This window comes from Phacochoerus africanus, chromosome 15 (assembly GCF_016906955.1).
Source record: "Phacochoerus africanus isolate WHEZ1 chromosome 15, ROS_Pafr_v1, whole genome shotgun sequence".
Taxonomy (NCBI): Eukaryota; Metazoa; Chordata; class Mammalia; order Artiodactyla; family Suidae; genus Phacochoerus; species Phacochoerus africanus.
In genome coordinates, this window is record NC_062558.1 from 45,850,215 (window position 1) to 45,877,707 (window position 27,493).

At 37.7% G+C, this 27,493-nt stretch overlaps 1 protein-coding gene across 4 annotated transcripts in view; it reads right to left on the reverse strand.

Moving 5' to 3' along the window:
• The window catches only part of TTC28 (tetratricopeptide repeat domain 28), a 606,162-nt gene that overhangs the window by 409,800 nt on the left and 168,869 nt on the right, over nucleotides 1–27,493 (reverse strand). For 2 of the 4 annotated variants that reach the window (XM_047762351.1, XM_047762350.1), the window contains exon 1: nucleotides 9,582–10,582. The exons of the other annotated variants lie outside the window; for them this stretch is intronic. In XM_047762351.1, coding sequence (XP_047618307.1) covers nucleotides 9,582–9,608 — 27 coding nt within the window. In that variant the 5' untranslated portion in view covers nucleotides 9,609–10,582. Of the gene's footprint in view, nucleotides 1–9,581; nucleotides 10,583–27,493 lie in introns of those variants that run through there. 4 annotated transcript variants of the gene reach the window in all.

Below are 27,493 nucleotides of genomic sequence, written 5' to 3' on the forward strand. Positions count from 1 at the left end.
CAAGGTACCACCTCATATTGGTCAGAATGGCCATCATTAAAAAGTCTACAAATACCAAATGCTAGAGAGGATGTGGAAAAAAGGGAACCCTCCTACACTGTGGGTGGAACTGTAAGTTTGTGCAGCCACTACGGAAAACAGTATGCAGGTTCCTCAAAAAACCAAATATAGAACTACCATATGATCCAGTAATCCCACTCCTGGGCATATATCCAAACAAAACTATAATTCAAAAAGACACATGCACCCCTATGTTCAGAGCAGCACCTATTCACAATATCCAAGACATGGAAACAACCTAATGTCCATCAAAGGATGAGCAGATTAAGAAGATGTAGTACATGTACACAATAAACTACTACTCAGCCATAAAAAAGAATAAAATAATTCCATTTGCAGCAACATGGGTGGACCTAGAGATTATTATACTAAGTGAAGTAAGTCAGACAAAGACAAATAATATATGATATCACTTATATGTGGAATCTAAAATTTACGACACAAATGAACCAATCTATAAAATAGAAATAGATTCACAGACATAGAGAACAGACTTGTGGTTACCAAGGGGCAGGGGAGAGGGGGAGGGATGAATTTGGAGTTGGAGGTTAGCAGATGCAAACTATTACATATAGAATGGATAAACAAGAGGGTCCTACTGTATGGCACAGGGAACTATATTCAATATCCTGAGATAAACCACAATGGAGAAGAATATAAAAAAGAATATATGGGAGTTCCTGTCATGGCTCAGTGGTTAACGAATCTGACTAGGATCCATGAGGTTGCAGGTTCGGTCCCTGGCTGTGCTCAGTGGGTTAAGGATCTGGCCTTGGCGTGAGCTGTGTGTGGGTTGCAGACTCGGCTCAGATACTACGTTGCTGTGGCTATGGCATAGGCCAGTGGCTACAGCTCCAGTTACACTCCTAGCCTGGGAACCTCCATGTGCCACAGCAGTGGCCCTAGAAAAGGCAAAAAGACAAAAAAAAAAAAAAAAGAATATATGTGCATATAAAACTGAATCACTTTGCTATATAGCAGAAATTGACTAAACACTGTAAATCAAGTATTCTTCAATTTTTTTAAAAAAGCCACTGACTACCAGATCCAAAAAGGAAAAAAAAAATCAAAATTTAAAAAGAGCTGGCAGTTAATGAATTAAATTTGAGTTAATAGTAAATTCACAATACCACAGATAAATTAAATATTAGTGTAGTGATTTTCCATGGAAAGCTTAGTGAGTATGGAATATTAAAATTCATATTTAATCCCTGAAACACACATTAATCTTAATTTCAATATTTACCACCACCATTCCTAACCTCCCAAATATTAATTGAACCATAGTAAATTTCTAGTTTTGCAGGTAAAAGATGGTGAAACATCAGCAGTTTCACATGATTCAGCCTAATATATTCAACAAAATTATTAACAATAAAGTGGTTTGCATTTTATCTAGCCCACCTTCTATCATAAAAAAAAAAAACTAATTATTAAGTAATAAAGACCCAAAGTCCATCAAAATGATCATGGGCCCACCATCACTCACTATGCCATTTTCTTCCTACTCCTCAAAAACACAATAATTATTTATTTATGCTTAAGACTGTCAATTCCACAAACACATTCCCCAAAATACCTGATAGATCTGGGCTTAAGCATTTAAACTTTTCACAGATAACCACAACATAACATAATCCTGAAAACAAGTGTGTACATTCCTGTTTTGTTCACTTATAAATATTTAAAATATAAAATAAGCTTAAATATTGTCAGAGCAATGAAGTAAGGAACAAGAAAACCAGATAATACATAGAACTTCCATATGACCCCGCAATCCCACTCTTGGGCATCTATCCGGACAAAACTCTACTTAAAAGAGACACGTGCACCCGCATGTTCATTGCAGCACTATTCACAATAGCCAGGACATGGAAACAACCCAAATGTCCATTGACAGATGAGTGGATTCGGAAGAGATGGTATATATACACAATGGAATACTACTCAGCCATAAAAAAGAATGACATAATGCCATTTGCAGCAACATGGATGGAACTAGAGAATCTCATCCTGAGTGAAATGAGCCAGAAAGACAAAGACAAATACTATATGATATCACTTATAACTGGAATCTAATATCCAGCACAAATGAACATCTCCTCAGAAAAGAAAGTCATGGACTTGGAAAAGAGACTTGTGGCTGCCTGATGGGAGGGGGAGGGAGTGGGAGGGATTGGGAGCTTGGGCTTATCAGACACAACTTAGAATAGATTTACAAGGAGATCCTGCTAAATAGCATTGAGAACTTTGTCTAGATACTCATGTTGCAACAGAAGAAAGGCTGGGGGAAAAATGTAATTGTAATGTTTACATGTAAGGTTAACCTGACCCCCTTGCTGTACAGTGGGAAAATAAAATAATAATAATAATAAATAAATAAATAAAAAAGAAAACCAGATAAATATAATGGACATTCAAGGTTTTTAGTTATGTAAAACAAGTTAGCATTTAGTCTATTTTCAGATTCAAATATTATATTTTGATTTTCCTTAAAACAAGGAACACCTCTATTGAATAAGTCAAAATAAGGAATCATTCATCAATTTTTAAAAACTCCATTTCTAATTTAATAAATGTTGTTATGCCAATATAGGATATAAATTCTCCCAGGATGTGCAACAAAATTTCTTTGTAGGCTTCTTTCTTCCCTACTCCCACTCTTTTTTTTTGTCTTTTTTGTTGTTGTTGTTGTTGCTATTTCTTGGGCCGCTCCCGCGGCATATGGAGGTTCCCAGGCTAGGGGTCTAATCGGAGCTGTAGCCGCCGGCCTACGCCAGAGCCACAGCAACGCGGGATCCGAGCCGCATCTGCAACCTACACCACAGCTCACGGCAACGCCGGATCGTTAACCTACTGAGCAAGGGCAGGGACCGAACCCGCAACCTCATGGTTCCTAGTCGGATTCGTTAACCACTGCGCCACGACGGGAACTCCCCTACTCCCACTCTTATCTTTCTAGGTTCAAGTCTGTGTATTTTGTGTGTTCAGGAGAGGAGGTATTCAAACACAATGAGTTCCCACAATGACCTCCTGGCTCCCAGCTCCACTTTGTCCCTATTTCAAATGGTAACTGCTCTCTAACTCATAACTGCCTCAGAAATCTGTCTCTCCACAAGGCTCCCAATTTGATATGTCTTATATCAGTTGTATCTCCCAACTTGATGTAAGTCCAAAATATTACCTCCTACAAAGTAAATAATGGTGGAAATATAGGTGCACTCGTGAATGGACACTGACTTACATAACTAGAAATAAGCTTTAGAAATTTCAGTCCTTTAATAGTCCAAACTGAGAGACATCTACCAGCAAAAAGCTTATGTGCAGCTAAACTTTTGACATCAAGTTTATTTTAGGTACTTTTTCGAGAAATGCTAAGTTGATTATATAAGGTATAAGCAAAAGGACACAGTTTTATGTTTCTCCTTACAATATATATACTCAAAATAACAAAAATAGAACACTCTAACAGAATAAATAACAAAATGTGCTGAAAAAGGAATATAGTTAAGGGCTCAACCATATGAGAATAGTCCTCACAGCTACAAAAACTTAAAAGAGGGGACTCATAAGAAAGTTCAAGAAAAAAGCTTCATATATATCTTTAAAATGTCAGTTAAATGATATCATTTTTATAGCTTTCACTAAAACTACATGGTTTTAGCACATCAATAAAAGCAAAGTCTCAAGCTGAGACATACATTGTTATTAATGATATAATGAATTCACTATGGAAGCTAAAGTTGACAGGGCCAGCCGAGATTTCAGGTTTTCTCTTGCTTCCACTATGTTTTCCACAGAACGTCATCACTGTGACTGACTAGCAAAATGAAGGTGGCTTTTTCTTGAAGCTGGGCCAATTAAACTCTGTAGCCTCTCACACTGGCAATGTGTCCTAAACAATAAAGGTGCCAAGTCAGATTTCCTCATCACTGACTTCCTTGACTTCTTATCAAGTCTATCAATTATTCCCAGCTTCTCAAATGTTTCTGGAAGTAGTTTTCTACAGATGACCATTCCCTACCAATTTTCTAAGATCAAAAATATTTAGGGCTGAAGGGAATAAAGATTTACTCCAGTCTTTTTTACAACCATGGTATTGCTGCACTGATATCTTGTGATCCAGTTGTGAGATGTATCACAAATAACTGTAACTCCCTCTCCCTTTTTTTTTCATTTGAGGTAAAGTTTGTATAACATAAAATTAGCCATTTTAAAGTATATGATTCCATTACATTTAGCATATACACAATGTTGTGCAGTCACCACCTCATAACTGTGCCTTTATTTTTAATAAGTGCATAGTTAAGATTATCCCTTTAATGATTCAACCTCGCTCATAGTCAATATGGTGTCCTGAGAGGGTGAAAAATAGATAAACTTGCACGTTAGGCATTTCCAATAACTGGAAAGTCAGAGAATGTTGAGAGCTGGGTGAAGATCACTGACCATCATATTCCATAAATGCATTACATTTTTTCAAACATTCACCCATTCAGTTCATCCTCTGTGCCTATGCCTTCAACCTCACACTGAAGAGACAGACATACTGGCAGTTACAGTACAGGGCTGTGACAATGGCCTGTTAAGAATGGTCAAAGGAAGATGTGGCCAGCTATGCCCAGCAATTACATGGAAGATTTCACCAAGGAGGAGAAGACTGAGTTAGTTCTTAGGTACAAGCAGTGACAAGAGGAAGTCAAGTTAAAATGAGTATGAAGAAAAGACATTCTAGGCAAACGAAGAAGTGTGTACAAAGGCACAGAAGCCTGGTGAGCCATGTCCAACTAGATTATAGAGTACAATAATACTAACAGGAAAAGTGTAGACAGCACCTTTTATGTGCCAGGTACTCTTAGTAAGCATTTTACATTATAGCTTCAAAGTCACACAAGAGCTAGGTGGCCACTCACATTAAGTAGATAAGACCTCTGAAGCACACAGAGGTTAAGTAACTTGGCTATGCAGCTACTAAGAGGCTGTACTAGAATTCAAACCCAGGCATTCTAGCTTCAGAGCCCATTCTCTTCATCGCTACGCTATATAACCTATACTACATTCTTATTTTGTCTTTTCCTCTTTAATAAAATTAATCACTTAGGGCAAGATCTTTTATGAGGAAAAGTAAGTATACCACAGCATACTAAAGGTGAACAAATGACTGGCATGAACAATAAGAGAGCACCATTAAGAACCACTTGTGGCCCCTGAACAAATGAGGGAAGAGTGGCAAACCATATTGAAAGGGTAGAGCTTAATTTATTTCTTATTCTTTTAAATTAAAAAAAAATACCTGAAAACAGAAGTCCTCATATTTCCCCAAAACCCAGTCATTTTCTTGCACGCTCCCTAACTACAGTGTGCTCACCCCACTTTGGAGACCTCTACTATCAATGGAGAGACATGGCAGGGTTTTAAAAGGTGAATAACACATCTGCTTTTTAAAAAACAATTACTCTAGAAGAAATAAGAAGGGAAAATCAGAGGGGAAAAGAGACAAGAATAAGACAAATCATTAGAATGCTATCTGCAATAGATCTAGCAAGTGATACTGAGGTGCTAAACTATAACAGTGGGGAGTCACATGTGAAAGGTTAAACGACATGCTCAAGGGCACAAGTCATGGGAACTACCAGAATCAAAACCTGGGTCTCTAGGTTGCACTGATATAGAAATGGTGTATAGAATGGATTTGGAGAAAGACCTTTATCAGGAAATTTCTAAGACTTCTCCTTAAAACTACTTTTGTCCTTGATGCTTATTTTTATATCTAATTTTATACTATAAACAAACGTAGTAGCTGTATTAAAATTTGAGATTCAGCTTGCTAATTCAGAAACAAAATACTTTATCAAGGAAAAAGTGCAAGGATTTGAAATACACTCTTTTGTAAAAGTAATAAGCTCTCCCAAGACACAAATTTATAGGATGCAAGTGAGCTTTCAAATAAGCTTTTTAAATGAAGCTCTCTAAGTCATTTAAGAAGCCAGGTTCACATTATATTAATGCGACAAGTATAACAAGATAAATACATCATATGATTCTCAAATGACATAATTAATGTAGCTTATGTGATATATTACTATTAATGATCTTTTATTATGTGTGAACAGTAAAACTACATTAGATAGGCAATGAAAAAATCCAATCAGCAGCAGCTTTCCTGACGATTTTGACTGCAGTCTTATTTACACGGTGCTATCTGATACTAATCCTTGGATTTTAAAGAGCAAAAATCACTTCAAAATTGTAAATAACCATATTCCTATGAGATGAGCATTTTAATTACTATCATTTCTGTAAATACAGGATAAAAATAATGTGTTGCATGATAGCCTCTTAAAGTTAAAACAGAGGAAAGTATATTTTGCCAGGTCAAGAAGGTTATGCTAATGAAAAAATTGTGACACTGGATCAGAAGCCTGATCCAAAGAGCTTAGTAGTGTATCTTAACAAGGAATGCCCAGGGAAATTGTGTGGAAAATGTAGCTGCCCACTCCCCAATGTCATCTACCAAAGATTAGAAGTGAATGCCAAAATATTCTGGTTTTCTTTAATAATCCCTTACAATCTAATACCTATGAGTTAACTAAAATATTTTGAACCTTTTTACATTTAAAATTCATACCACCCTAAAAATAAAAGTTTTACAAAGGAGTAGTTCTTAATTAATTTTATATCAAATAAATATTTATTGAGCAACTATATTATCCTTGGCACCAAAAAGAGGTCTAAAGTATGGTTTCTGAACTCAAGGAGCTTGAAGCTAAGATAAAAAAATGGTTACTATCAGTAAAGGACAACCAGCCTAAAAGGGCATAGATTCTACATGCTCTAGGAATTCAGGGGTAGATAAAATCACTGTGTTTCTTCAAGAAGGAGTGGGAAGAAGAGCATCTTGGTGGTAGTACCCAGAAGTGAGGGAGCAAAGCTATGGCTAACATGATTAACCATGTTCTGGTGGCTTCTCTGTGAAAAGGTAGCAAACTCTAATTGAATACTCCAGAGCCTATATCTTAAATGTTAGTATTTATTTAAACCCAGAAAATAAGCAGAGGAAATAAGAGTAAAGAGCTCCCCTTCAGCCCTTTAATCCTGTACCACCACTGCATGCTCAGTTAGAAACAAAGAAACCTAGAACCTACGGTCATTCTCTTACAGTGAGTCCAGAATTTACAAAAGTCAGCACTGGTAGCAGCTGACAGAGCACCATAACAAGTTACCAACCAATCTTAGTCATAAGCCTAGTTATAGCAAATGCTGCTTGGGGCGGCATTCTAAGATGATCTTCCTAGCTTTGTTAAAATCACATCAAAGCAGTATCACTTATCATCTGCAGTGTAAATGGTTTTTATGAAACAGTTTGACTAAACACATGGCATGTGACTCTACCACTACAAATGTGTTAGCAGACCCAGCCAGAAACCACGACAATGATCTGATCATGTGAATATTCTTGCAAGAGTGAAAAAATAAACCTAATCTTTGCAAAGGCTTACTGGTGCCCTACCCAAGTTGAATACTCTTTCAAGGAAGATTCCAATCCCATGCAGAAGAAGGAGGAATGGTTCTCAAGCCATCACCAAATTATCACACAGTATTTGATGGCTCAGCTTATTTTTTAATCTTCCATGAACTCTGCAGAATTTGGATATCTGTATCCTTATAACATGATGATTTGGGATTATGAACACAGTGAATAAACACAACCTTCTGGTATAGCAATTTAAGCATCGGAGAGTGAGTAAATACTGCAGAGTGAATCCTAACACTTGAAACAGAATCTTCCAGAGTCCAGAAATCCACCTGACTGCCAAGAATAATACTTCCGTGGTTCAAGCAATACCAGTACCCAGAGGGGTTTCCACAGACATAACCACATGAGTTACTGCATATTGGGTAAAATAGAGAAAACAGACATTTATGAATGTATAGTTTGCAGACATCTTAAAAGTACTCATAAATATGTAATTTACAAATACAGAAGAAATTGGAGTTAGGGCTTCAGGAATACACAGCATCTGTTTAATTGCTTAATTATATGGTTTCTTCTATGGGTTCTCCTCATCCTAACTGATTTTTATGGGGGGGGGGAGACGTATTGATCTAACTAAAATAAATGAAACCAATCTCACTGAAAGAAGCTCTATGATAAGAACTAGTATATGAGAGATTCTGACTTCAGAATGAGGTAGAAATGACTTCGTTTCAGGCAGCAAATTAGATATCCAAAAAAAAAAAACCCTTTCAATTCACCAGGCTGTACTGAAGGAGGGTTTGTTAGATTTTCTAGTAATAAAACAAATGCACAATATCTTCTTATGCATTTCACACATGATTTCTATTTCATCTCTGATGTAAAACATGGTATCACACATCATGCCACAAAGAAAGAGTCAGTTTAGCTAGTTAAAGTAAAACACCAGGCAGCTGCTAACAGAGACAGGTCACTGCTGGGGAGGGGCACAGCACATTCAGTTTGCTATGTTTTCCTTCGGAAGAATGTCAATAAAAACCACGGCCAAATGAGGTATTTGAAGAAGGGGGAAAAGTCCTGCTATGCAGGGAACCACTAGGTTCACCTAACAGCGCCAGACAGACAAGTTAGCAAAAGGGAGCCCTAACCAAAGCTACAGCCGCCAACAACTTGAAGAAAGCTGTCTTTCTCCCTGAACGTCCTGGGGTAGCGACCGGTCCCACATTTAGAAACGTTATTTCTGCGACCAATAGCAATTTATTTTCATAGAACCACTGGATTTTTTTTTCCTTGAGTTCTCAACAAAGGAGCCATATTAGGAAATAATCTCACAAAAAGCAAAGTGCCCCCTCCCCCTCTTCCCCACGATCGATGCACACACGCCCGTGCACGCTGACACGCACACACACCCGTGACAATGGCCGGCGCGTGCACTCAATGCGGGCCCACGCGGCGCCCAGGAGCCCCGCGGGCAGAAGGCCCAGCCCCCGGCCCTCACGCTGGAGGCCCCTCAGCCCCCCTGCCCGGGAACCAGCTGCTGGGCGGTTGTACTAGGGATGCTCGCCCCCCAGCGGGGCCCTGGGGAAGCGGCTGCCAGCGGCTCAGAGCCTATTAACCCCTTGGGGAAGTAGGTGCTACAAAGCCACCTGAGGGGACACTGGAATGTGCCGGGGATACAGCCCCAAATGGCCCCCATAGACGAGGCGCCACCGAGTCCTTAGACCCTGGCAGCTCTTGACTGGCTCCTGCAAAGCTAATGTGTCGCTGGTTCCGCCAGGCTTCTAAAGCAGAGGGATGTTTCTGAGCTGTCACCCTTGAGAGTCCCAGCATACCAAGAAGGAAAAACTTAAGAGGGCAGTGGATGCAGACCAGACTTGGTAAACTCGTCCCTAAGGGACTGGCCTAAGACCTAAAGGGACAGATCTGCTTGGACCTGCCCGGCCAGCAAACTATGGAAGGGGTGGAGGGGCCCGAGGGCAACCGCCCCCTGTCACCCCTCCCTGAGTCGGGCATCAGGGCCCCGTCCCCACTCCGGGACACTTACCTTCTTCCGGGGCTGCCATTTCATCATATTTGTACAGCCGATACGTGGAACATCAAGATGCTGGCTGGGGGCTGGGGGCAGATGCAGGGCAGCCGCGACTGCAAGTCATGCTGCCTCCCTCCCACCCCCTAATTCTTTCCCATATTCACTGTGAAGGGAGAAAACCCAGGAGAGTCCAGTCTTTTCGCCTTCAGTTCAATGGAAAGTATCCCCAAACCACGATCACACTTCCCACTGGGCTAGGAAGTCCCAGCAGCAACCAGCGTACTCCAGCCAGAGCGGAGCATTTTCCCCTCAGGCCAGTGTCTGCGAAAGAAGCCTGCGGCAGGGGGTCTCCAAGCCGGCTACAGAGACCCTCCCTCAGAGAGATCGAGCACGCAAGCTGCTGCAGAAACCCAGCCGGGCTTCTGCCATCCAAACCCCTTTTGGCGAATTCTCCTCTTCTCAAAAAAAGATTAGACAAGCAATCAAACCCTCACGCGCGGCCTGGAGCAATTCCCAAAATTCTGGGTGTATTTCTCGTTTGTAAAATTTAGCAAAGAAAATTCCAAAGATCTGTAATCAGAGCTTCTTTACGCTGTTGTTTTCTCTTCCTTCTTGGATAACTTGGGGAAAGGATCTGCTCTTCCCGAAATGCCTACCTTCCCTGAACACTGTAAATAGGAAAACTTGGTTTGTGTGTTTAGATTTTTTTTTTTTTTTAATTCCCAAGAACCTTAGTGGGGAAAGGCTGGAAGGAAATCCTGCAAGAACCCAACTCCACAGCTCAGTCTGCACTAATGACTTCCTTCCCTTAGTGCAAGCACAGCCTGCCCAGCTCCAGCCACACAGAGCAAATGGTTTCTGGGTCTTAGTGCCACGACATCTGCTCCAAAGCAAAAAAGTAAAAGCAAGCATACAGTTTCAGAGGCCCCCAGCAGCTTCCAAGGCATCAGAGCTACAACAGACCTATCGAATCAGGAAACCATTTCAAACCTAGATTTGTGAATTATATCAGGAGAAAAAAAGGAATAGAAAAGATTTCTAAACCAAAGGGCTATAAAATCTAAAAGTGTGACTTTGAAGGAAAAAGATTTAAGGTATTTGACTAGATAAAAATTTTAATCAAGACTGGACTCCACTCCTCTATATTTAGCAATAATATTATAAAAAATATTGTTATAGAAATTGGATTTCATTCATCTTCTGTAAAATGATTCCATCCTATTTAAGGAGATACATCTCCAAATACAAAGTACTATATAATTCTATTATTTGTCATCCAACAGGCCTAGCAATTCTTATCCCACCATGAGGCTACTTTGATAGCTGGGAATTAATAGGTAGCCTAAGCTACTAACATACTAACTGATTTTCAAAATAATAGCAACTGATGCATCATCACTCCATTGTTCCAACAATGTGTAACATTACTCTCAGAGTTTTATAATACATTAAGCAGTATTGGCTGATGTGGGTGATTATATGCAGAATGGACACTAACAATATCAGATATAAATGTCACTAAAATATCCAAAACAATTAACTAACACAAATTACTTTTGAGATTCTTTCTAAGACTAAGAGTATGAAATTCAATGGTGAAATTATTATCTTTTACGGATAATAATATGAACAATTACAGATGAAGTAATAAGTACCAGTCCTTAAGCCACTACTCTATGCCAGGACCTATGCCTACATTCATTACCTCACAGCCTTGGAAGGAAAATCTTATTGTTCAATTTTCCAGATAAGGACACTAAAATTCAGAAGGGTCATTTGCTCAATCAATTAAGACTACAACACATAGAAGGTGGTTCAGAACCATGGTGACCTGACTCTAGAGCCTATGCCCTTTCCACGACATGCATCATAGCTACACACCAATTTTACCTCTCTGCTCAATAAAACTATTAAGTGCCTATGACTTAGGCACCTATTATTTGCCAACCTCTGCTCCAGATACTAAAAAATATAAGTAAAAGGCTTGCTCTTGAAATTACATACTGCAGGCAGCAGTCACAAATAACCAATATTGTGTATATGTTCTAAATATGTACTCTATATATATCCAAATCATTCTGCACAGCTTAGCTTGGATATCCTACTAACATGGAAGGTTCAGTAAATTCCAAATCAAATTCATCAATCTGCCCCCAAATCAATTTCTCTTCCTAATTTTCCTGTTATCTATCCATAGCACTGTTATTCTTCCAGGATCACAAATTAAAACATCCTTTCTTATGTCTAATGTGTCACTAAATCCTTTCACTTCTTTCTTAGACACCACTTTCAAATTCCTACTGCTGATATCTAAGGCTAGAGCCTCACAAAATAAACATATATTAAGTCCCAACTGGGTGCAAAACATCATGTAGGATAGAAAGGTACAAAACTAAGTCCCCACACTAGAAGAATTTACAAAGAAGTTAGAATAGATGTGAAGACCTATAAGAAGATAACCAGATATTGCCTCAGTCAGTTCAACAAATGAGTTACATGTCTATAGCATTCCAGGAGTTAGAAGGAGAAATCACTGTAAATAGGGAAGAAAGGTGTCATAGAAGAAACTGAAGTAGGAATTCAGAGGAGATACAACTCATTCTCAAGCCAAAAGCGAAGGTGCTTACCACATCCAGTAATACTTTTCAGGATCTGGACCCATCCACCCCTCAGAACTCATCTCTCCCACTCCCTTTCTTGGCCCCTACCATACTGTCCCTTGAATATATCAGGCATATGTGTGTTACACCCTCTGCCTGAATTACTCTTCCTGCAGATACCCTCTTGGATCTCTCTCTGAGTTCCTTCTGTTAAAATATCATATTAGAAAAACTATCTTTCATCATCCCTTCTAAAATAATAGCACCATTACCCACACAATGCTACCTTCTATCTTCCTTATCCTGCCACATTTACTTCATAGTCCTTATGACATATATTTTATTTAGTTAATATCTCATATCCCCAAAAATATTAATTCCAAGGGAGTGGGGCCTTTGTTATAACATCAACACCCAGTGAACAGTATTTCACAAAATAAGCAATCAATAAATATTTGTTGAATGAAACAATGAAAGAAAAAGGAGAATAGTGTTAGCAAAGGAGGCAAGCCTACATAAGATGTATTCAAGATACAAATATATAGTGACCTACTTAAAATACAAGGCTTAAGTATGAGAATGTTAGAGACAGAAACTTTATCTTGTTGAGCTTTCATAATCCCCAGTACCCACAGCAGAAGTGCTCAATATTTATGAGATAAAACAATGAACAGAGGGAGGAGATTGACTGATAAATGAGTGAAATTCCATTCCATTCCATATAAAGTAAAAGATACTTTGGCAAGGTAGTTGGAACCAAATGGTAAGGAACACTGTAAGGTAAAGAAATTTGGACTTTATCCTATAGAATGCAGGGCATTAAAGGTATTAACAGTAGTCAAGGGGCATGGCTGAAGCAGCATTTTTAAGCAATCTAACATAATAAGATATTAACTATGACTTCATGAGGCTATTTTGTATATAAATCTTTAGATTTGAAATTATATGCATAATTAAAATGCTTATAATGACCATTTGACAGATATCACAACTGAAATTCACAGGAGTCGACCCATTCAATGTCACACAGCAAGTAAATGGCAATGGAAGGACTAGAGTCCAGGGCTCATAAACCAATGCCTGAGGGAGCAGGAACCTACAACTGCTTAGGGGTCAGATAAAGGTTTCTATTTTTCACTCTGCCTCTGACTTGCTATACAACAAAAACTTTCAGAAGGGCAAGACAGGTGATACGAATAAATGAAAAAAAGTCAGGTAAAGACTGTAAATCTGGAGAAAGATAAATCATTAAAAAGAGGCAGTTGCTACATAATGCTGGTCAATGGATGTCATATAGGAATGACTTGTCAGTCCAACAGTGCCAGATCCTCTAAATTTTCATAAGCTAAAATTTTCCTGATTTTTACCTGTTTGTTCAAATGTTTTAAAGCATTCTAAAGGGCAAAAAAAAAAAAAAAGCCTGTTGGTCTAGATTCTGTCAGTCATAATTTGTAACTATTGAGTTGACCACTCAAGGCTTCACTTCCCCATATTTACCTGGTTCCTAATCTATGGGGTGGTTTACTGAGGGCATCTATGAATCCATACTACACATGGTCTGTGGACTGAAGAGCAATCTTCCATGCTCATATGTTGTTGGACTTCATAAAAAACAAAGTTATTTAAATTGAGGGAGAGGGAATGTAAGAAGAGTGGGTTGTAACAGGAAAGAAGACACAGAAAACATATTTATGTTTCAATAGAAAGACACGATCAATCTAAAACTTGAAAGTGATACAACATTTTAAACTGGCTTTAAATTTTTTAGGTCTGTTTCCTTTGGGTCACTTATTTGTACAGCATTTCTTCCCCTGCTGTCTGGTGAGTGTTTCAGTTTTCATTTAATAGGTACCACTAGATAGAAGACCATTACTTAGAAGCCTATAAATATGACTACTATCTTAAATCACCTTACTTTTTTCTTTGTGTTTTCATTTATTTTGTTTCATCCAAACTGATGTGGTAATTATACTTAAAATATTTATAGACTTACTATTATACCAATATACTTTCGCCAGTAGGAATTATTTATATACAGCTACCAAACTAACACAGTTCACAGTTTGTAATTTAGCTTATTGTTTCAAAGATCCAGTGTCAAACAGTAAGAACACAATTTCTCAGATACACAGCTACTAAATGGCAATTTTACAACTCCATTTTTTAACATAGCACTTTGCAAATCACTTCCCTAAAAGCAGATACTGTAAAATAGTCTATTAAAATAGTGTTTTCCTCAATAACTACTTACTTGTCTATTCAAATCTGAACAAAAGCAAGAAAGAGGAAATGAATGGAGAAAACACACCTTTTTTCATTGTTGTGTATTTCTTCAAGATTTCCTAAGGAGTGATATGTCTGACATTGATCACAGGGTAAATGCCTGGAAAAGCTAGACTTATACTTATTTAGATTTTATTGTGTTTTAGAAGCAGCATATTAAACTCAATGTGAAATAGTATTTGGAAAATATATTATTTTCCTAAAGACCTCTAAATTATTTTCAAGTATCTAAAGAGATGCTAGGAAAGTAAAGGGACAAAGGTAGAAGCATATTTGAAACCAAAAAATTTGGCCTCATTAGTAATATTTCACACAATTGGGTGCTTTCAGAATATTAAAGGCCTTGCTTTGCTAAGAAAAAGAAAAGAAAAGGAAAACTAAAAAAACTTGTTACAGCAAGAATTCTGCCACACAGCCATGTTAATATAGGACCATGCTCCCATTCTATGAGAAGGAAACTGCTCTACAACATCCAGAGAAAAGAACCTCTAACCTTACCCCCTCACTTGCTTCCACTATATGAGACAGTGTCAGAGAGGCTAAAGCCCAATGCTTTAAATTCAACCCATGGTGACTGAGTATTCATTATATACAAGGGACTGTACTAGTTACTATGAGAGGGGACAAAAATAAATCAGATTATTTATATGATGCCCCACAACATATGGAGTTCCTGGGCCAGGGATTAGATCTGAACTGCAGTTGTGACTTAACTCCACAGCTGCAGCAATACTGATCCTTAACCCACTGTGCCAGGCTGGGGACTGAACCTGAGTCCCATCACTGTAGAAATACCACCGATCTGATGCGCCATAGCAGGAACTCCTCATCTGACTCTTAAGAACCCAAGCTCTTAGTGCAAGCTAAATGTACTAGAAGAATAAATAATTAATGGCATATGCTCTCATTAAGACTATAGGAGCACTAAAGAGTAATTAATTCTGACTGTGGTAACTGAGAAAGGTTTTACAGGAGAGGTGGCACAGTATCCTTTCAACAAACAAAAGAGGACTGAGGAGGAGTGTTCCAGACTGAAGGGACAGATTACAGGTTAAAACAAGGAAGTATGAAAACTTGGGCCACATTAGCAAGTCATTTAATAAGACCTGAAACATGTAACACAAGGCAAGGTACACTAGAGTTAAGTTTAGAGGGCTATGAATGCTGCTACCTTAACAATAATAATAATATCATTTGTTGCATATGTGCTAAGCAATGAAGTTATTTATATAGTTTTTAATTCATTCATTCTTCCTAACATCTTTATGAGAAGGAACTATTATTATGCCCATTTACAGAAGAGGAGATCAAGTCTAGAGGTTTAAATAAATTCCCAAAAGATCATGACTAGAAAACAGCTGGAAGGAAATTGAACTCATTCAGACACCAAAACCTTGTTCTTAATTCCTGACTTAGACTACAATGGTGAACAGCACAGGATTTTAATTAAGATGTTAGCAAATAGATTTGGGTTTTATGCTAACTTTCAAAGTACTATGAAGGACAGGAAGAATAGGAGAACAATAAAGACAGGAAGGCCTAACAAGTTTCTGTTGCAATAAATCACTAAGGGCTGAAGAAATCTCAAATTACGGCTGCAGAAACAGAAAAAGGACTTTCTTGAGAGACATTTCAAAAGTAAAACAGTTAAGAACCTGTTACATGAAAGAGACAGAGAGGGAAGGATATAAAGATGATCCCAAAATTTTTCTTCATCTTTTAGAAAAAGAGATACCCCCTAACTAAGGTATGGATCACAGAAAGAACAGGTAGATACTAAATTCAGTTTGAGATTTACAGGTCTGAGGTAGTAGTAAGAGACACACAGGGATGTAAAGAAGGAAGGTGGAGGTATGGTCTGGAGTTAAGGATATCTATATCTATATCTACAGTTGTAGCTCTAAAGAGATTTGTGGGTCATTCACATAATAATGATATGCATAAAGCTTCTGTGAAAAAAGAAAAAAGATTCTCCCAGGGATGAAGTTTGGAGCAACAGGATTAAAACAGAGAGAAGAGAACTGAACCTTAAGCAATGCTATGCTTCTTGGAGTTCCCATTGTGGCACAGCGGAAACGAATCCGACTAAGAACCATGAGGTTGCGGTTTCGATCCCTGGTCTTGCTCAGTGGGTTAAGGATCCGGCGTTGCCGTGAGCTGTGGTGTAGGTCACAGACATGGCTCGGATCTGGCATTGCTGTGGCTGTGGCGCAGTAGGCTGGCAGCTGTAGCTCCAACTGAACTCCTAGCCTGGGAACATCCACAAGCTGTGGGTGTGGCCCTAAAAAGCAATAATAATAATAATAATAATAATAATAATAATAAGAAGCAATGGTATGCTTCTAAATACAACATAATTAACTGTCTAGTTGGATTGGGTGGGATACCTACTCAGTTTCCTGATGCAGCAATTTTACTTGACCAATAATGTCTGGTTCAAATGTTAGATCCATCATACTAGTTGTGTGACCTTGGGTTACTTCATTTTTCTGTACTTCAATTTCAAACTCTGTAAAATGGACATAATAATACCAACTACCTAAATATGGTTGTTGGGAAGACTAAACTATATATGTAATTATACACACATACATTCTGTATAAAGTGCTATATGTTTAGTATTGTTATTGCTATTCTTTTACTATGCTAACCCTATTTTTTCTTTCTTCATCAGGCCATGGCTTTTGTATTGATTATATATTAAGGCCACAAACTGCCGGAGCTAATCTTCATGTGTTTCAGTGGTAAGATCATTTTTCTAATGGAACTTCTGCTTCTGTTCATGACAGAGCAACTGATACCAGGCTTACTTTCCTGACACAACTAGAAAACTGGATAAAATACAGGAAAAATATTGTGTTCAGACAACAATATGAACACAGTACCATGAATTTGAGAGAAGCTAAACAAATGAAGTGACCCCTATGATAACCCTGGATTTCTGCAAGAAGGTGCTTCCCAAACCACAGAGCAGGAAAGAGATACCAAGCAAAGCACAAAGGTCTTGAGGAGACAGTGATCAGAGTTTGAGGAAGCCAAAGTAGCTATAACATTTCAGGTAGAGAAAAGGAAAAGATGAACTCTAAGGGGGCTACTACATAGGCAAGGTGCCCCAGAAATCAACACGGGGTCTTCTTGAGCTTTGACTAAATATGAAGTCAAATATAGGGGAAAACTCCAGAAGGCTAGGGAAAAGGAAGCTGTAAGCTGAACAATCATTAGAATTCTCAAGGGCTACAAGCCTCAAATTCCAATGGTCAGAGAGGAGGACATTCAGTAGAGACCCAAGACATTCAGTAGAAACCTCAGTAGCTGAGTAGAACATGTAAAATAGCCCAGAGTAAAGTACACCCCAAGAAAGCTTAAACACAAATATTGAAAAAAGCATATTTAATCTGTAAATAACTATCTGCCAGAACAAAGTTCAATACTCTTTGAAGGAGGACAACAAAATCTAGCCCTCAATGAAAAAAATCCAGCATTCAATCATCTTCCAATGACACTTATTAAGGGACATGGGTACTAGCCTAGATATACTTTGTTTTCTCTTTAAGAAATTAATCTCCTTTTTTAGGAATGCTATGACTATGTTACAATTTTCTCATCTAGATCAGGTCAATGGTCTGTAACATTTTGTGCTACAATCTTGTTATTTCTCTCCACCACGTAGCCATAGTCATGGAGTGTGTGCAATTTTGCTGTTATATAATTATCAGTCTGGGAGAAATTTCAGCATATGTTATCTTTAGTTAAAATTTATAGAGTTTATCTGGAGTAGATTCAATGGTCAGATATCTGGGACAGAATATGAGCTTTAGGTTTATTAATCTTCACAAAGGAATCCTGAATGTACCGTGGTAGTAATTATGTGTATGTGTTTTTGTGTGTGTTTTAGTACGTCAGCTTTACTTAAGAAAGACAGTTGAACTGGGGGCTCATTTACTTGTGTGTTTTTAACCAAAAGAGGTCATACTTTTCTGTCTGTGTTTGAAAGAAACACAGGAAAAGCAGACCTCTTTCCAATCCTATAGCAGGAAACAGGCTATGAGAAAAGAAAATCAGTAGAGATAAAATATTATTCTTGAGGTCCATTTGGAGGCACTCTACTGACTTGTTGCTTAGCTCTGTTAATTATGAATTTATAAGCAACCACATGGATTACATTCACAAAATGGACACTTGTTTATGGTGGTTGTTGAACTGCCCAGCATCTGAACTCTCACCCTCTATTTTGGGGGGAATTCCCCATTATCCAAGTCTTGATGAAATATACAAAATATCTCTCATAACAGTAACCAAAAAGGTCAGATAATGACATTCCACGACCACCTGATAGCTAGGATGAAAACATAACAGTTCTTTGTCAGAAGTCTGAATGTGCAATAAGTGTAGTAAATGATACAAAGAATAGTGACAGAGTTTACTCTGGCAGTACCCACAGCAACATCCAGTTGCTATAGTCATCTGTGCCAGTTTTAACTCATTGTGATATACAACAATCAGCTCTAGAGATGGTGGTTCCAGCTCTGACATCCAGGATACAATAGTTGCTATGGCACCATTATGGCTGAAATCCAGGTATCTTTTGATTAAAACATTCACAGTTGTTTTCTGTTACTTGCAACTAAGAACTATGGCTGACTCACACAGAGATGTTTGATTTTGTTTGCACTGGGACACAAGTTTTTCTTGCACGAACATATATGCATGAGCAGAAATGCCTGTGTGCTGGAGAGCTCCAAGGCACAGCCTTCTCCCCTCTTTTCTGCCTGTATGTACTCCCTCAGATCTCAGCTAGTCCCAACCCTCTAAATACCACCTCTTAATTGATGACTCCCACATTGATATCTCAAATTCCTACCTCTCTATTGAGCTACAGACTTGTATAAATAACCTGCCTACTCAATATTTTCACTAAGATATCTAATAGACATCTTGGATTTACATAGCCAAAACAAAACCCTTGTTATTTTATCCCAATTAATGGCATCTCTATCCATCCAGCAGCTCAGGCCAAAAACTTTAAACAGTTACCTTGGATTCTGCTCCTTACCTCACCCTCAACATCTAATCCATTAGCAAGTCCTCAGCTCTCTAGCTACAAATTCTAAATCATATCCTGCTACTTTGCATCACCTTTACCTCCTCTTCATTAGCCACAATTGTCATTAATATCAACTGGACAACAATAATTGCTCCCACTTTGCTTCCTGTGATCCAGGTTCTCTGCATAGCCAGAATGATCTTTTGATAATGTGAATCAGATTATGCAGTTCCCCTGTTTGGAACCCACATAAGGCTTCCCTTTGCACAAAGGAGAAAATACAAAGCCTTTACAACGTCCTACAAATCCCTGGCCCTCCACCATCTAGCTTCTACTTTCCACCCCTCATCTCTTACCATACTTTTCCTTAACTAAGCTGTGGCCAGATCTGCCTTCTTATGCTTCCTTCCTGGCTTTGGTGGTTGCACTTATGTCTGTCTGGAAATCTCTTCCTCCAGAATAGGTATTCTTTCTCAATATTCAAGTTTCTATTCAAATAGCAGGTCCTCAGGGAGCCTTCCTAAATGAAATCAACTCCCCTCCCCACATTCAATACATATTTTCTTACTTTGCTCTGTTTTCTTCAAACCATATATGATAGTTTGAAATTGCACTATTTACTCACATGATCACTATGTCGCCCAATAGATTTTAAGATCTGTGAGTGGTACCTATATTGTTCACCACTGTCCAGTACTTAGAACAGTTCCAGCACATATTAGGTACTCACCAAATATTTGTTTAATGAATGAGTGAATTTAATGTTGGTTATATGATAAGATTAAATACATAAAGGATTTCCTTTTGCAATAAAATTTTTAACATGGCATTTATTCATTTATCTAAGGATACTTGTAAATATCTCCAGTTCTCAAAGTACACTCTCCCAAGTAACACCAGAGGGACTGTTCCCCTGAATCTGAAGATGCTTGATTGAAAAGAAATATAAGCTTCTGAAAAATAAGCAATAATTACTCTGAAAAATAATTATTGTCCAATAATTTTTTTTTTTTTTTTTGCTTTTTAGGGCTGTACCCACAGCATATGGAAGTTCCCAGGTGAGGGTCCAATCAGAGCTGCAGCTGCTGGCCCTCACCACATCCACAGCAACATGGGATGTGAGCCGTGCCTGTGACCTACAACATAGTTCATGGTAAAGCCAGATCCTTAACCCACTGAGCAAGGCCAGGGATCCAACCCATATCCTCATGGATATTAGTCAGGTTCATTACTGCTGAGCCATGACAGGAACTCCACATCCAATAATGTTTTCTATTGGAAGAACTCCAGTACTATCACTTTCTATTTTCATTTGTATTGGATAGAATCTTACATTACCCAAAAACGGGTGGATAAAATGATCTTTAGATAGTTTAATAAATAAATTAAAAACACTTTGAAAACCTTAGATGAAGTACAAATCACTTGTCAAAAGTACAATCTCATTTGTCAAAACATGAAAATGAGAAAAGAGAAGACACAGAAATAACAGATTCAGAGCTGCCAAACTGACAGGCTGTCTTAAGTGAGGTAGTCAAAACATTCATATGCTAATTTTTTAAAGTGCTGTCTATCTGGCCATCCATATAAAAACAAGAAAGGCTTTTTCTTCCTATTTCAAAAGTATACCAATGGGCTAGATAATGGACACTTTGATTACCAAATAAGCAATAGCAATGAAGATCATAAAGAATTTTCTGTTTATTCTGAATGCACATATAAGACAAAAACTAACTTGCATGGAAGGTAATTCAGGAAATTGAACTCCCACAAAAAATCTTACCAATTATAACATCTAATACAATTATTGGCAGGCTTCTGCACATAGAACACAGTGCAAAAGATGGCTTTCCTCATTAGCAGCTGGGGTTAGCTATATATTGTTAATAGCAAAAACTGAATAGCAAATAACTACAAAAATAGGGTTAAAGATTTAACCAAAATGTACAATACTATTTTAAATTATTTTCCTTTTTCATCTAGTACTATAAAGTGTTTTCATGTTCACATTTCTGCTAGGTATGTCTCCCTTGCACAACACTAATAATTCTAAACAAAATAGCATCTCCTTGAAATGTTCCCTTGATTGGGTTGATGAATCTATAATCAAATCTACACTTTCATGTATCATCCAACTTCTTGGACTGGGGAAACTAGCTGAGCAGTAATACTGAAGTTTTGCTTAAATTTGCTTTGGTAAGAATGCTGGTGTTTCCAGACTTGGATTCAGATGTTCTGCTGCTAAAAAAGAAAATGACCACATATTGAAGGATTCCATTTATGTGAAATATCTAAAACAGGCAAATCCATAGAGACAAAGTAGATTATGAGTGATTGCCAGGGTTTGGGGTGTAGGAGAAAGGAAAAGTGGCTGCTAATATGTACAGGCTTTCTTTGGAGAGAGATGAAAATGATTTGGAATTGAATAGTGGTTGCACAACTTAGTGAATAAATTAAAAAACACTGAAATGTATACTTTAAAAGGGTGAATTTTATGATATGTGAAAAATATCACAATAGAGCTGTTAATTTTTTAAAATGTGATCAGCTTTCCCCAGTTCACAGAAAAATTAATATGTAATTCTCTACTTAAAACTTTTTCTCTCACAAATTCTTATTTTTGTCTTTTTAGGGACACACCCTCAGCATATGGAGGTTCCCAGGCTAAGGGTCCAATTGGAGCTGTAGCCGCTGGTCTACACCACAGCCACAGCAACACGGGATCCTAGCACTTTTGCAACCTACACCACAGCTCACACAACGCTGGATCCTTAACCCACTGAATGAGGCCAGGGTTCGTTCATTGCTGAGCTACAATGGGAACTCCTCTCATAAATTTTTTAAATCTCTAGCATGAGCTATCTCATCCTCTAACACCAGATAACAGAAATTAAAAATAAGCAAACTAATGTCAACATGGAAAGTTAAGAAAACAGATCAACATTCTAAGTTGAATGTGTTATTTTATTTATGGACATGTGTTGATGACATTAATTTCTTTTAGATATGTAGCACAAAACCATTTTCTATAATTATCATTGTCTATAAGAGCATTTGAAAGATACAATAAAACATGTCAATATTTCATAGCATCCTACTAACACCATGGTTCTATATGATGTCTTGTCTAGATATGTTCAAGCCAATGAAACAGAACAAAGTTAATCAGGCCAAATAAATCTTTACCTTTATAACAACTAGTCTTTACCTTTATAATAATACTATGTTAGCCTAATATAGCTCATCCATAACTACAAACTCCTAAAAAAATGTACACAAACCTTTCTCAAGTGCCTTCAAAAAGTAGGTATAAAGGTTGTTTCTCACAATTCTCACCAACTTAAAAGATAAAATTTTTAAATTCCAATCCTAAAACACAATGACTATTCTGTGTGTTAGAATCAGCTCCAACTTAAAAAGAATTCTAGGAGTTCCCTTGTGGCAGAGCAGAAATGAATTTGACTAGGAACCATGAGGTTGAGGGTTCAATTCCTGGACTTGCTTAGTAGGTTAAGGATCTGGCATTGCCAAGAGCTATGGTGTAGGTTGCAGATTCAGCTTGGACCTTGAGTCGCTGTGGCTGTTGTGTAGGCTGGCTGCTGTAGCTCTGATTAGACCCCTAGCCTGAGAACCTCCATATGCTGTGGGTGCATCCCTAAAAAGAAAAAAAGAAAAAAAATTTTAAATTTTTAAAAATTTTAAAGAAATCTAACAACACCAAAAAACAAAAACCTCTGCTTCCTGAAGCAGTCAGATCTCAATGACAAGTAACAGTTAAAATTTTCATATCTGCTAAGTGGAATGCTACTTATTTTATTAAATTCTTACTTTTTCTATATGTTAGTCAACTTACTTGGACTTTCTAGGTATAAAATGTTTCCTATGAATATTTTGGTCTTAATTTTATATAAAAACCTGTTTATAAGTTTTACCTCAAGAAGCTTAGAGTAATGCTAAGTGAAGTCAGTCAGACAATGAGACACCATCATCAAATGCTATCACTGACATGTGAAATCTGAAAAAAGGACACAATGAACTTCTTTGCAGAACACATACTGACTCACAGACTTTGAAAAACTTATGGTTTCCAAATGAGACAGATTGGGGGGGTGGGGGGATGCGCTGGGGGGGTGGGGTGGAAATCCTATAAAACTGGATGGTGATGCTCATTGTACAACTATAAATGTAATAAATTCATTGAGTATTAAAAAATTTAAAAATTTAAAAAAGCTTAGAGTATAATTCAAAATAATAATAATATGCATTTAAATGAATGAGAAAGCTGGGTCTGAGGCAGGAGAGAGGCATGGAGGGAGAAAGAGAGAGGAAGGAAGGGAGGGTAGGAGGGAGGGAGGAGCAAAGAAGAAGGAAAAGAGGAAGAAGAAAGGAAGAAGGGGGGAGTAACAAATTTATCCAAACAAAAATACAAAAATCTAATAGATTGTAGCTTAAAGGTAGTATGGACTTCAGACTTATATCTAAAAAACACTTTGAAATGGGTGGGACAATTTGAAAAATTCCAGATGTATCTACCTGTTTTTCAATAACTTTCTAATAATCTCCCCAGAAATAGAAGTTCTAATACAAACCAGGATTTGGTAAAGACAGAAACATCAAAAGATATGTTCCTAAACAAGAGGCCTAATATTTTTTAAAAGTCAGTTTCTAAAGGGTAGTATTGAAATATTTATCAGAATAATAAGTGTAGTCTTATTTTATCAGATCATTAATATATCATGCATCCCAGTAAAAGATTACTGAACTCAACATCCAAAGCCCCAAAGATCTCCTTCATGTAGGCTGGAGAGAGAGAGAGAGAGAGAGAGAGGGTGTGGGAGTGGTAAGTGGTTTGGTTTGTGAGTTTATATATTTCTACTCCAAAGAGCAGGAAGACTTTCCAATAGAAAGTCTAAAGAAGGTAAATAGAAACTGACAGAAACTGCCTTATCCTCCAACCTTTCTCTCAAAGTGCCACCCCCTTCTCTCTTCTAGGTCAGGTGAGTCCACCCATACTCCAAGCCCAGCTTCTGCTTTTTGCAGAAAGTATGTAATAGCAATCTCTTTTCTTTCCTGGTACTGCTATTGCTCCATATTAACAATGAAATTATCTTGTGTTTGTCCTCAATCTCCTAAACTGGGTCCTGACTCCTTGGACTCCTGGAGTCTTGAGCCCTACTCCTTATCTAGATTTTTTATTCACTGTCTCTGAATACCCAGAAATCTGAACCAAAGCCTAGCTCTTGCCCTCAAGAACAACTTAATACCTGACCTATATACTATATGACATGATCATGTCCCCTATCCTGGATTGTTTTCTCCTCTCAAATAGCCCAGACTTGGTCATAACTATCAGTTTCAGGACTGTCGTTTTAGAAAATGTTGCTTGTTCTATGGAGGAAGAATGAGGTGGTGAAGGAACATGTTCATTGAGAAAAAGGGTTAAATACCAAAAAATACAAATTTCAAATTGGGTAAGATGGCAAATTTTGTTATATATGTTTCACCACAATAAAAAATTAAAAATAAAAACAAAGACAAATAACAGAAGCAAACCTCAGAATACATAAGAAAAGAATAGCTCTTTGATGAGACCCTAAAAGGAGATACAACTAGGATTACCAGGATAAAAGTTGAATAAATGAAACAAGTCAGGTCAGAGTTGGAGTGTATTGACATTAAAGTTTTAGAATTAGGATGTTCTATAGAGATAAAGTCATGGATAAAGATTGATTATGGAGAGATTTTTTTTAACTAGTTGTAATTATAATTAAAATATAGTATAGTAAAAAATGTGAATAAATAGAAGAATATAAAAATAAAAATTTTAACTTCCTCCCCATCACTGCCTGAACTCTTTTATGCATATACAAATATTTTTCCAACTCATATGAGATAATACTTTACATACAGACCTTCAGCTTGCTTTTCATCCCTAAAGAATATCTATGACATCTCCATTAATTTAAAATGGCTACAGTATATTGAAAATAAAGAATTTAATTGAGCCATTGGTAGGATCTGTTTATGGTCTACTTCAAAGAGCATCAGGCATACTACCATGCTTGTTCCTCATTGTGGCCTCCTTGTCATCTGTCATTATTTCATTTTTTATAGTTATTTTCCACCTGTCTAAAACTTTGTTAAAACCAGGATCTCTATCATTTTAACTTTGTATCTCTAGTACCTGCAATGGCATCTAATACATAATAATACTAAATACTTATTTGAATGAATGAATGAATGAATGACCACTGACTTTTCCAAAGAAAAATAGCTAATAAGTAGCAGAAATAGCATTCTACTTCTCAATCTAGCTCTCCCTTTTGATTGGATCTTATGGTTTTACTGAATCTATCTCTAAAACTGATAAACAAAATACCCTACTATCTACAATACCAAATCCAATTTTTCCCTTGGTTTTTGAAGTCCTCCCTAATATGAGACTACTCTCTCTCATTAACCCTATCCTCCCTGACTGTAAATTCAGGTCACCCTAGTCTGTAAATAGTGGTCTCTTCTCTGACTTTTCTACCAGTTATGCTTACCCCTATCCAGGTGAGGGCTTAACCTGTTGCCCCATTCTTGAACTCCCTCCCTTCTCATGTCTTGCCACCCCAATCACACCCGTCATTCACTATGCAGACTGTCTCAACATTGTCTCTTCTCTAAACCCATGTTATCATTATACTTCATGTATATTGTTTAGTATTAGCTGTTCCCTGGTTGTTGCATATTTATTAGTATTTACTCTCCTACTGTCTTTAAAGGAAAGAACTGTACTTTAACAATATAATAGTTACAATTTATTGTGCAACTGTGATCAATTGTAGTATCTGTCCAAAATACTCACAGCTCTACTCTACCTGGCCCACTAGTAAAATCACTTTTTTTTAATTGTGGCTATACCCACAGCATGTGGAACTTCCTGGGCCAGGGATAGAACCTGCACCACAGCAGCAACCCCAGCCATGGCAGTGACAACGCCAGATCCTTAACCTACTGCACCACAAGGGAACTCCCCCAAATCCCTCCTTTTGAGATGAATATACTTCCTTCTCCATATGAACAGCTTTGGCCAACAGAATGTGTGTAGAAGTAGCATATGCCACATCTAGATAGAATTTTAAGAGCTTTCAAGTGATTCCATCATGCCTCTTTTTCCTCTGCCTTGAAAATGGCATGTCTCAGATATGGAGCTGAGTCCAGTTTGGGTCCTAGAAGAAAAAGTTGTGGAGGAGACCTGCAACTGACATGCAGCTAATGTGAATAAGTGATTCACACTAAGTAAGAACTAAATTTTTGTATCTATAAGCCACTAAGATTTGGAGATTGTTACCCTAGTATAATAGTGCATAATACCAGATAATATTCCTCCTCCTATGACATCTGCTGCTTTCCCCACTCCTACCTTTCCAGTCTACACAACAATAATAACAATAACATTAGAAATTCTAAGAAGTTACTTGGGGAGTCCTATGGCTTTCCCTACCCCTACTCAAAGTGGGGCTGGGGGCTTCCAAGAAAATTCACCTCTGAGAGTACTTGTGGCAAGAGAAAACTGGCATCTCATTCCGCGTTTGGATACTCCAGCCAGCTGTTTGGGCATGACAGAATACAGATCAATGGGCCCCACTAGGCCCAAGAATTTGCATGTCTAACAAATTTTTAGGTGATGTGGCTGCTGCTCTAGGGACTACACTTTAAGAAATACTGGGTTAGGCAATGAATAGCTGATCTGTCCTGATAATTTGAGAGAAATAGCTGAATTGGGGCAACAATGAGATAACTGAAACTCCCATCACTTGGCATGGCAAACATGCAGGAATTTCCAAAAGTTAAATACCACAGAAGGTGGCTTGGAATATCTTGCTGGTATCCCACCCAAAAAGAATGCTTGGTGTCAAGAGGATTCCAGTGGCAGGAGGCTTCACATTGTGTAATCAAAGGTGGACACTGAGAGACGGTGGAAGAGACAGAACTGGAACTTAATCTTTTATATT